Below are 12476 nucleotides of genomic sequence, written 5' to 3'. Positions count from 1 at the left end.
AAAAAACTAAAAAAATCTCGTGCAGTTTTATGTACAGAACCTGTTATGTACCCTTTTTTTTTTTTTTTTGCAGAACCAGCTCTTTGCTGCTGATTTACCTACAAAATTTATTGTAAAATGTTTTTTGTTTTTACATTTGTAACGGAAAATGTTGTCGCAACTTGCAAAACATGTCATATTCCTTGCAGAGAAACTATCCAGGAACCAATTATCCATAAACTCGAGAACAAAATTCCGCAAGAAAGAACACTTTTTATACAAAATCCATTAAAAATACACATGTAATAATAAAAATTCTAATGAGAAGATTAATAATGTGTTTGGATATGATCAATGTCCCAACTGAAAAAGCCATTTGTACATTGTTATTTCATTCGGTTAACTTGTGAAAATTTTAAGATTAATTTTGTAAAATGAGGATAAGTAATTTTAGGAAAAGCAAAACTTTTCAAAATTTTCATTGACAACTTATTTCTCAAAGGTTCACAAACATACTAATCTTTACACTTCAAAAATAACTTTACCATTTAGAAAAAAATAATTATTCTTTAAGATATCATTTCTAAATTAGAAATAATTTATTATTACCGTAATTTTAAACATTTTATTATATTATTTGGTATAAAATTAATTATATTAAAATTATAAGAAAAGATAGATAACGTAAACAAGAAGCCCTCAGGGAAAAGAAAAAATATAGACAATGGCTCAAACTTATGGGAAAAACGGGATGAGAACTAAGAAGTCATTTCTAGAAATGACTGGGCCATCTCATTCTGCTACAGCCCATTCACTATTTCTAACTTGAATCATTAGGGGCTATTCCGGTCTGGTCCCCACTTTGAGCCCATCCAATGAAAAAATAAAAGGCCAAGACGAAAAAAAAGACAAAAAACATTATTCTATAAAAACCTTTTTTTATGTATAGCCTGTGAAACTTTTGGCTGAAAATATAATATACATAGTCAGTAAAAATCACCAAAAAAAGTGAGAAAATAAAAAAGCATCAAACTGATATAATAATATAATCTTTGAATAGTATACGTATTTTAGAAACAAGGCCCAGTGTTTTTTTTATTACTTCTTAGTTCATGGACCCAGCTGGCTAAAGCAGCCCGTTAAACACTTACAAAAGGGCTATATTTCCTTTTTTCCTCTTGGTTCAAGTATTGGATTTGACTTTTGGGGCACTCCAACCGATTCAAACCTATATTATTGTTGCAAGTTTTATTTTTTTTTATATTGTGTAATTTTGTAATCTTATAATTTTTATGTTACGTGCTTCTATTTTTTTTATCTGCGTGTTTTATAATTCTATTTTTTATATTATTAATTTGTTTTCTTTTATTACAATTTTATAGTTTTTCCCATATTTTTCATGTTTTATATATTTTTATTAGGAGGCCCGATGACTTTACCTAAATCAAGGTATGGTGTCAATGAGGCCTAGTTCACTTAGTCGAACAATATACTTGAGTTATTGTAAATCTCTTAGAATTGTATTTGATTTTCATGGATAAAAAAATCAGTTCTGGTTCAAATTGCCATTTAAAAAAAAATCAACCCAAACCAATTAACATGGATTAGTTTTTATCTAAATATCCCCTAAACAAGTATATTATTCACAAATGAAAAGATATTATATACGCTTAATTGTATTTTTATTCCTATATTTGTCGTATTAGATTTATTCTAAATGTAAACTTGTTATTATTAATAATTGTTGACGCTTCTAAAAAATTAATAATTGTTGGCGTGTATTGTGAAAACTTTGACTTTAAGTATTACAATATATTCGATTTGATCTTTTGTATTTGGTTTAAATGTTAAAAACTTTTAAAATTATGTTTTATTTTTATTTTTTAGTATGATAAAGTTTTTTTTTTTATTATATTAATACTCATTCAATATTAATCCAACCACAATTGAACAATTGAACCTAGCTTGTATCAATGCTTTGATCGATTTCATAACCAGTTTAATTGATTTTAAAAGCATCGATATTAATATTGTGGCATGTCAAGTCATTTGAATCCGTTATCACATATCGCATAATATAATCTATTAACCCAATTGTTAAAAATTGGACATAGTATTAATACTTGCACCAGATTTCTTTGATTTGAAAAGTATGAGACCCTGATAAAAGCAAATACAGGTACCAAAATCATCCTTGTAACTTGATAAAGAAGAAGCATGTGACTTGAACAGAACGCATTGTTTTTTAAATAAATTCAATCAATTGATAAATATTATTAAAATAATTTTATAAAATTTGATGCCCTGGCCTTAATTACTTAATTATTCAAGCAAATTGATATAATTATTAATTAGGAAATTATAAAGTTGAGATTCTTTTATACCACAGCGTGCCATATATGAAGTTCTACAACTGCGCCCATTGTAATAGAGAATATAACAATATTATAATAACTATAGATAAGGAAATATTAAATGCTAAAGCTATAGTGTCTGAATTTTTCTTGCATTTTCACGATAGATGGCTAAAAAAATTGAATGAATTCTCACTGGCTTTTTTTTCTCCTACTTATGTCTTTTTCTGACCTACGGATACAATTGAAGGATGTATCGATATGTAAATGTTAACTCATTTTATGAATACATACTACTGGTACCAATATTATATATATATATATATATATATAACTAAGAAGACTCTACCTGTACCTGTAATTCACCTGCAGATATATTGTCCTAGCTAGATGGAATGGGATAAGCTCTAATATTGCTCCTCGAGGAACGTACACCGACACACACACACACATATATATATATATAAGTTTTTTTAGAGTTATTTCTCTTTTAAATTATTTATTTTTTAAAGTTTAACTGTTAAGATTAATTATTTATTATAAATGAGGATGAATGAGTAAGTGGATCTCATATATAATATTAAAATAAAATATGAAGAATGATGTATGCAAAAAAATAGAAAGGCAAAGTAAAACGGAAAGATGGGAATACGATAAGGAATGTGTCAGAGGAGGATACAATGCACTATACAGAAGGTGGCAAGGTGCAGAGATAATGCATATGCTGATAGCAAGGTGCCCCGTGGTGCTTTAGTTTTTATTCACTATCAGATAATAATTAAATATCCTATCTCTTTGGGTGCATGGGACCCTAGTAGACTATTTTCACATGGGCCACATTCGCTAGTGACTTCTGCATATTTTTCTCACCTTCTTTTTTTTCTAATGTAGACTTTGATCCCCTTATAGTGTAAGGAAAATAAAATAAAAATGTGACATTTGTGAGGCATGATCCTTGAGACACGAACAACCAAATCATTAGACCTTGCCGCGGGAGGCAACCTACTTCGTTTAACCTCATGGGCTATTTTCTTCTCTAGAATAAATATATAAATGACTACGTGGAGATAAATTATTAGCTGGTTCAGAGTCATTATGATTTATAATAATTCCTATACTATATATATAATCAAATATTGTTATTTTTTAAAACAGGAAATTTTAAGTACGTGTCAAAGAAAATGCAGAATTATAGACACATGGTAACTATCTAATAATTTATCGTGTCTGGGTTAGTGAATTAATAGACATAAGAAACAATACATAATATTATATATAAAGGAATATTTGTCTCACGTTATTTTTTTAAGCTTCTTAAATTCTTGCGTAAAATGTTAAAATATTACATATAAGGGAATTAAAAGGCCGATCTAGAAAGAACAATAGACTTTTTTTCATAACCCAAAAACCTTATACCGATGCCCACAATTACGTTTTTATGTGGGGATAAAAAAACATATTTTTTCTATTTCACACAAATACATGGGAATTAGATATAAAATTTTAGGGTATAAATTTTAATAATTAAAACTCTTTTTCAACACATATAAATGTGGATGTAAAACAATAATAGAAAATATATAATGAATCTTAATAAATAATGTATTCAGATTTCAGTACTCAACATCGATCAAAGGTCAACGTTTTTCATTTTGAGCATCCATGCTGATGTCTAAACATTCATACTATTTGACTTATGCGAATATAGAATGTATAAATGGAACAACAATATATAGATACATTAAAGTTACAAATTTGATTAATTACAAAGTTTCATTGAATAGTAGAAAATGTCTAAAGCATTTTTATTATTCGTAAAATGTACCTACAATATTACATTTTCTTTCAAACTTTCTTGATGAATCAATCATCTTAATTATCTCATATTTATATATGTTTCTTTTGGATAAAATATCTTATAAAAAATATCTTTTGTTACAATAATGAAGCAGTTGCTACCAATCAAGGTTAATTAAGGGATTAGTGGAACGTGTATGACTTATGGTTTATTTTATAGTTTCAATATCCCGACCTTAAATGACTAAATTGTGAGGTTCATTCAAGTCGAAACAAACAATATCTTGTGGTAAGCCATGTATTAATGTCTTCGGAAACACATCAAAATGTTTACATTGTTTCCTTTGGAGAAATTATCTTTATACAATAAAATGTAAACAAAGAAAGAAATATAAAATAGGAGACTAGTTAATGTGATGAAGATAAATATATATATATATATATATATTATAAAATGTAATGCATAAAAGACTAATGCATCCCGACGTCAAAAGATTCTTTGCCATGCAAAAACATGGGGATAGTAATTGTACCTAGCCTTACTTTTGCATATGTAAACAGTTGTTACATATATAAAATGTATTACATAAATAAATAAAATAATATCTCTTTTCTTAATTTGGTCCCTTGGTTTTTCTTTTTTGCTTTCATTGCAATAGCTTTTCACGTAGTTTTAGTTTTCCATGTATCCACGTATCAAGCAAGAAGAGGGATTAAAAGTTACTAACTCTTTTAGAATTTTTTTTTCTTATGCAATAGTTATCCTAAGTAATTAATCTTAAATTATTAAATTTTAAAAAAATGAATGATAAAGGTAAAAAATAACTTTTTATTTTTGAAATAAATTGATTTCTTCTCGTCAACCAATATCATTATTTTTTAATGAAAATTTGTATCATATTTTTTTTATAAAAAAAGAAACAAAGAAAAATATGAAATATGACTAGTGATATAATAATAAAGAGATATAAAAAGATAACATTATAAAATTTTATTATTACTGTGACGAATATGTCAAAATAATTATGCATATATGCATACATGATGCAGGCTGCAGACCGCTTGCGCGGTGTACTTAATGTCGTCGATCAGCATGCTTAAAATAAACCGCTATAAGCCATTTGCATGTGACCCCTCATAAAGATACAGATGTCCAGAAAACTTAAAACTGGCCCATTAGAGTTGCGCATTTAGAATACCAAAACATCACTACATCGGTCAAACTTTTGTTTTATATATATATATATATATATATATATATCGCGGTGATTGTAAGAGTCTAGATCATTTGCCTGTTTGTTATTATTCAAACATATTTTCTGACATTCATTCTGATTAGATAGAAGTGAAATTAAGGACTTAGGACGTTATCAGTGAAGACTGATTATAAAATTACAAACAAAAAAAAATGAAGAAAATAATATATATTCATTCAAATTAGTAGTTCATTGAATTGGTTTCCCCGTTTAGCAAGGTTGGAAGAGAGAAAAAGAAATTCTCGAAACAATGACAATTACACTGACAAACACTGTCTTTATAATCCATGCACGATCGATCACAATACTATGAAGATAAAAAATAAAATAAAAACCACATATATAATTCATTGATTTTCATTTTTCATGCATGTATCAAACAAACACTTCTCAACTAAGCAATTGTTTAGAAGCTGCAGAACCCAGCATTGGATAAGGCTGACAACTCTTCACAAAACCAGAATAACTATTATTATTATTGGCGTTGGACGCAGTAGTAGGGAAGCCAACAACATTCAAGGGTCTACTTGCCCCTGCTTGTTCCAGCGTCTGCACTTGCTTCTTCAAGAACTTCACGTAGTGAATGGCTTCATCCAACATAGAAGCCGTGTCCATTTTGGTCCCACCAGGAACTAATCTCTGAAGTATCCTTATTCTCTCGCTTATCCTTTCTCTTCTGTGCCTCGCCGCCACACTCTGCGGATCTTTTGAAATCTTCACGTTCCTTCTCTTCGGTGGCTTGATGGATTCAGGGTCTATATGAATAGGTTGCATCACTGCTACGCGGAAAATCATCTCCCTCATAGCCGCCACAGAATTCCTCTTCTCCAAGTTGGGTTCAAGATGGGGTGTCATGGGTTGTTGTTGAATAAAATTAGAGGAAGATGGTGGTGGAGTTATAACGTTTGGGTTGTTAATAACGTTGGAGAACACGGGTAGAGTGGTGGTGGAGTTTATTAAGAGCTCGTTTTCTGGGTAGAGAGGAGCAGTACTAGTGTTGTTGTTGTTGTTATAAAAAGGTTCACAAAATTCAGGGAACTTTTCCATTTGCATCATCGTCATCATCATGTCCATGCTGATGTTGTCACTCGTGGAAGTTTTCAGTATGTCCACGTCCATGAATTTCGCGTTGCGAGAGACAAGGAGGAATGGAAGAAAGGGGAGAAGAGAGAAAAAGTTAGGAGCAGAGAGTATGGGAAGGGAGAGGAATAGGAGGTAGGAGCTGTGAAAGTAGTAAGTAGGGTTTGCACTTTGCAGAAGAGAGATAAAGAGATAGATAAAGGATAATATGGAATTAAACAGTGCACAGATTGCAGAAAGTCTGAAAGTGCTGCAGGATTATTATCTCTGTAACCGACCAATGCAGCAGGTAATGGAAGGCCTTTTTATAGCAATTCGAAAGCAATGTATTTTTTATAATTTTATCTATATATGGAAAGGGAAAGAAAATCTATGATGGACTTGCCATTTTTATTAATTGAGACCGCCCATGACGTGTGGGGTTGCCTTTAGGAATGAGGGTTGATTTCCTTTCCACCGTTGATGTTTATCTTTGTGAACCGTCAAAGCTGGAAGCATTTAAGATCAATGGTTGAAAATGAGAAGCTAAGGGACCACAAGCATTGAGGTAGGGTTTGGGTGCAAGGATATAATGCTTGAATGCTGGTGCAAGGTGCATGAACCAGCTTCCATTCCTTTCCTTCCAATATGGCATCCTTTTTACTCAAAACTATTCGATTTCTTTCCCTTGAATATTTTATTTTACCGGTTAACAAATATGTCGTTTGTATGAATGAAAATAACTTCAAATATCTTAAACAAAATGTTAAGTTTAAACTTTTTAATGAAAAAAATATAATCAAGAAACTATATTTCATTAAATATAATCACGGGAGAGTTTCTCGATCGGTAAAAATTAATAACTCGCAAAATTGATGAATATTTTAAATTCATAACAATAAAAATAAAATTATTTTAACAGTTAATTTGTGAGATAATAAAGGAACAGCTGGGTAGCCCCCCTGTCACATGACATTGGTCAGAACAACATTGGGAGATAAAATTCATTACTACAAGCTAGGGTTAATTAATTACCTCCGTCACTGAGAAAGGTGCAGCGAAGGCAGAGATGATGAAGGAGATAAGAGCGTGGAGACAGTGGTCCCAACTATATATATGCTTATTGCTTGGCGGAAAGAATTAATGGAAATGAATGCGAAACAATCAAAGTGTTGCCCTCTATCGACTTATCACCGCACTTAGGGCAAGTCCACTGAAGTCTGAAGCTAGCAGTGTTGCATAGTGTTTATAATTTTTGCTGTCATTTCAATTCATGTGCTGGTTGCCGGAGGTATGCAAAATTGTCATATTAAATTTTGTTTAAAAATATGTTAGTAAAATAGTCGATTATAAAATTTTGTGTCTAATTAAGCCAAAAACTAGTTAAAGTTGTTTTAATAAAAAAATTAATTTTGAATTCCTAATGTGTTTCATAATATGAGACTAAACATGTAAATAGAACCCCAAAATTACTTTAACGGGTATTTGAATAAGTGATTTTAAATTATCCCGTATAAATTCGTACACTGACAAACCGTAATCATTCATTTAAATGAGTTAGACTGGCTAATCCGTTTTGTTAAATGAATCACACTTTTGTTTGGTTCTGCACTCAATCTACTTAGCCTGTAGTTTAATGGAAAAGCCAGTCTGCAAGCCGCCTAATAGTAAAAAATATCAAACTTTGAAAACAAAAAATTATGAAATTATTAAAAAAAAATTGATGAAAAACCTGAAAAATATATAATATAAAATCAACGAAAAATAAAAAAAATCTAAAAGAAAACTCAATCTGCATAATCAAACATGAAAGACAGTATACAAATTCAATATCTCTAATTTCTTATACAAACAATTATAAATATATTCAAATGTACTAGAAAGAAGGTCGGCATATATTAATCAAATACTGAGTAGTAATTATCCAAACATATATAAATAAAAATATAAAAAAATACTATTTAAAATAGTAACTGGTCCCTAAGTTGGTTCATTAATTAATCCACAAACCAAACTTGTTTAATTTGCGAGTTAAACTGAGACCCAAGCTCATATGCCCACCTTTTGCTCTCTCAATATAATACTACTTTTTAATAATTAAAAATATTTTTGTATAATACATTAATTATTCCTAAATTAAGAGGGTGTATTGGATTATAATTTTAAAAGACTGTTTTAGCATAAAAATTATGTGAATTTTAAAAATTATGTAAGAATATTATGATTTATCATATTTTTATGATAGTTTAAATTTTACTAGATTTGTATTATAAGAATTTAAAGAATTTAAAAAAACTTTATAAATTTATAAGATTTGAAAGAATTCTGTGAATTTTTAAAAGTATATTCAAAATTATTAGTTAATAAAAATATAATAAAAATGATGAACTTTGGATAAAAAAAAGAAGTAAAATCAATATATTTTTTTTAATTTTTTTAATAGTTATATTAATTCTAACTTTATGTCTTCCTATATTAATCTTTCTTGTAATAACATCTTCTCATTCTCACTTTTGAATTTGAACAATATATTTAAAAGTATACATTGATCTTCTGGTTTTTTAATTACTACAATTATTTCATGATAAATAAATCTAAATGGGATGCAAAAATAAACATATATTAAAAGAGAGTAGTAAGGATAAAAAAAATCATAGCTGGATTACTAAGTTATGTAGATGACAGAATTAAGGGTGACAGTCACAAAAAACATTGTGTTGAACAGGTGATAAATTAGTCAATATAAAAAAACATGATCAATTTCATCACATAATACAAATATTATTTTAATTTAGAAAATAAAAGAAAAAGTATGGAGTGAATGAGTATATTTAACATTTTCTATTCCAAAATAATAAAAAATATATATATAGCACACTCATCTGAAAGAATATTAAAAATAAAAAAAATATGTATGAGAAAAAAGAAAATCTAATAATCAATAAAAAAAGAAAATAAAAGGTTAATAAAATCTCAAAGGTTTGAGTGAAATTATTTGATAAATATTTTATATTAAAAATCTTAAAAAATTTATCAAAATTATCGTAAAAAACAAAAATCACTTAAATTTGTACATTTTTAAATATCAAAAACTTTTTTGAAGTTATAAAAAATTCCGATTAAATACCACCAGATTTTTTTTTTTTTTTAAAAAAAATATTTAAAATTTTAATTAAGTATTACAAGATTTTTTATAATTTTTTTAAAATCATTTGAAATTCTAATCAAATATTCCCCTGATACAGTTCTTATAAAATCATGTCGGTTAAAATGCAATATATGGAATGCATCATATGTCTCCCGGATTCTGCTGTGTGGTTAAACACATGCATTATTCAAACAATGTGTGCTTGATTTATTTATTATACTTAAATATCTCTTAGTAACCAATATGATGCCAGCCCAACCACAGTTACTGCACCTCTAGCTTTTATAAGATTCGCATATCTAATAATACTCTCTAAATAACCTATAATCTTAGCTTCTCTGTTGCAGGGACCCATTTGAGAGTGGGAGATATATATTGCTATGTTTGAAGCCAGGCGAGAACCTAAGGGGAAATTTGGAAACTCAACTCTCACGGAGAGAAGCACGCAAAAATTGATCATTGCATTATATATATAATAAAAAAAAGCTGATAAGAAGATAAGCTGCTTAACTATATTCCAGAAAAAGTGGTCCCGATTTTTGTTTCTTTATAAATATATTCATCTTACTTGCATGTATTTTTTTAATATAATACTTATATATGCTTTAACACAATAAAATAAGAAAAAGAGTTTGCATTTTTTTCTTCTTGTTTTAACATATAGATACAAACAGAAAATGACGTAAGAAAATTGTGATTGTGTAACAAATAACATCCGCCAATCTATTTAAATAATTTTAAATTTAATAACCATAATAATTGATTAAGAAAATGATAAAAAAAAATATAGGATTAAACGTGACTCTCACGCATATTATATTACATAAAACAGTGGATTTTGTTTTCATGTGACTATTGCTGCTAAAGCAACCATTAATGAATTTCTGCTACAAAAAAATTGAAAGGAAAGCATCACCCGAGGGCACGGAGGCATTTTTTAATGAGAAAAAATTACACGTAATTTAATAAGTATTTTGGTGCTATTTTTTTAAGTGGAAATGAAGTTTAATCTCTATACATTTTATAGAGAGAGAAAGACAAAAAAAAAAAAAAGTGGGCCTAACAACTATTTAAGTTAAAGTAGTTATTAATATTGACGAGATATATAAAGATGTGTAAGGTAATTTATAAGATCTATTTAATAAACTTAAAAATTACATTATTTGTAAAGGATGATGCTTAAATTAAAAATAAAAAAGACAATGAATTAATCACAATCAAACTCTTATAAAATCATACAATAAAAGCATAAGCAATCATCGTACATACCATGCGAAGATGTTCTGAGAGGAAACCTGAATAAGATTACTAGTTTGTTTACTTTTGAGCATGCATACCTGATTTACTGTTGTTTATACGTCGTGTACAGTTTTAATGTTTTATTGTGCATGCAGTTCAACGTTTTTAATGAATGATCCGAGAAACAAAAACAATACAAATATCATGGGCCTCTTTTCCACGCAGTAACGTACTATAGAATTACCCTTTGGGGGTTTCTATTCGCACCTTCTTTTTGTTCTTTGCATTGACTGCAAATGTTGTTTTTATTTTTGGCTAAAATATGTATTTGTTCCCTGCACAACACCCAAAGTTTGTTTTTTAGTTGCTGTTAAAAAAAATTGTTCGTTATGAAAATACTCTTTTAAAAAAACTAGTTTAAAATAACAATTTGTCATATCTTTTGTATTAGATACACAACAAAAGTTAGTTTGCACTGTGTATTTGATCTGAGATACATAGTGAAAACTTATTTATGTGAATGTTATTTTTTTTAAAAAAAAAGATTTAAATATAAATTTAGTCTTTTATTTTAAACAATTCATAATCTGATAGGTCATTTTTAGTGGAATTTTCCCTCCCAATTATATTTTATTCATCCACAAGATTGAAACTTGAAATTTTGTTTAAGAGGATTAAATCTAGTACCACTTGAATCAATGACTTATTAATATTTTATATATATTTATTTCTTTTGTTTATTATATTTTAATTAATTAAATTATTTCATAATGGTATCTTAAATTAGTTAGGTTTAAGGTTTAATTTGACCAAAATTATAGATTTTTTATAATAAGAAATAAAATGCCTCTATTTTAAAATGAAAAGACTAAAATTATAGATTTAAGAAAATAAAAAAAATCAAAATTGTATTTAAGAAAAAAAAAATTACAAAAAACTTGTTTGGCGATGCGAGGAACAAAAAGGGCTAAGCGAATTTACTACTCGGGTGGCCATGTTATATGATGGGTTACTATTGGGCTTTAGAAGTGCCATTTCTGCATTTTCAATAAGTGATCCACTTATTGACCAAAAGTTTCCATATCCATCTTTGACAATTGCTTTCATGTTCTACAACATGTCTTAATATCATATACGGCCCAAGACATTCCAATTTAAGGAACAGCAAAAACACAACGGAAAAACTTATAGAGTAACAAATCTTTTTCTTAAATGATTTACCTTAAATTTGTATGTACAGTAAGAAATTAATCATGATTTATTCACATTTTAAATTCTAAACTCATCCCCTCTTTTTTTTTTCTTTTTTTTTGTCATCTTGTACAAAATTCTCTTTCTTTCGTATTTCTATATGTTCTCTCTCAAAATGTATACATCTCAAAAGATAGTGTATTTTTTCTGTTTCTTAAAACAATTTTTTTCTCCTAGCTGAAATAGGCTGTACTCGGATATGAGGGGCCCAGTTTACTATGGATCAGTATATGTGTACACTAGGGCATAGATGAGGAGGCATTTGTTTTCTACACATCCACTAGTATTCCAAAATGTAAATTAAGATTATTAAATGGTTATTACGTAGATGGAAGATTCAAATAAAGAATTGTAGAAAATCGTGATTCCGCCACACCTTCGTGACCAAAGAAA

General features: G+C 28.4%; 1 protein-coding gene across 1 annotated transcript; it reads right to left on the bottom strand.

Moving 5' to 3' along the window:
* Positions 1–5606: 5606 nt before the first annotated feature.
* Positions 5607–6745, bottom strand: LOC100805427 (transcription factor HEC1-like). Its single transcript, NM_001317467.2, has one exon. It carries the CDS (start codon positions 6503–6505, stop codon positions 5777–5779), a length of 729 nt encoding a protein of 242 aa, NP_001304396.2. The 5' UTR covers positions 6506–6745; the 3' UTR covers positions 5607–5776.
* Between the last annotated feature and the right edge of the window lie 5731 nt (positions 6746–12476).

Source organism: Glycine max, chromosome 11, assembly GCF_000004515.6.
Source record: "Glycine max cultivar Williams 82 chromosome 11, Glycine_max_v4.0, whole genome shotgun sequence".
NCBI classification, from domain to species: domain Eukaryota; kingdom Viridiplantae; phylum Streptophyta; class Magnoliopsida; order Fabales; family Fabaceae; genus Glycine; species Glycine max.
The sequence above is the reverse complement of the archived record's forward strand: the minus strand, read 5'-3'. Positions and strand labels throughout refer to the sequence as shown.

What these genes read in the sequence shown, in the direction of transcription:
- LOC100805427 (NM_001317467.2), bottom strand. Translation starts at nt 6,505, where the DNA reads ATGGACGTGGACATACTGAAAACTTCCACGAGTGACAACATCAGCATG.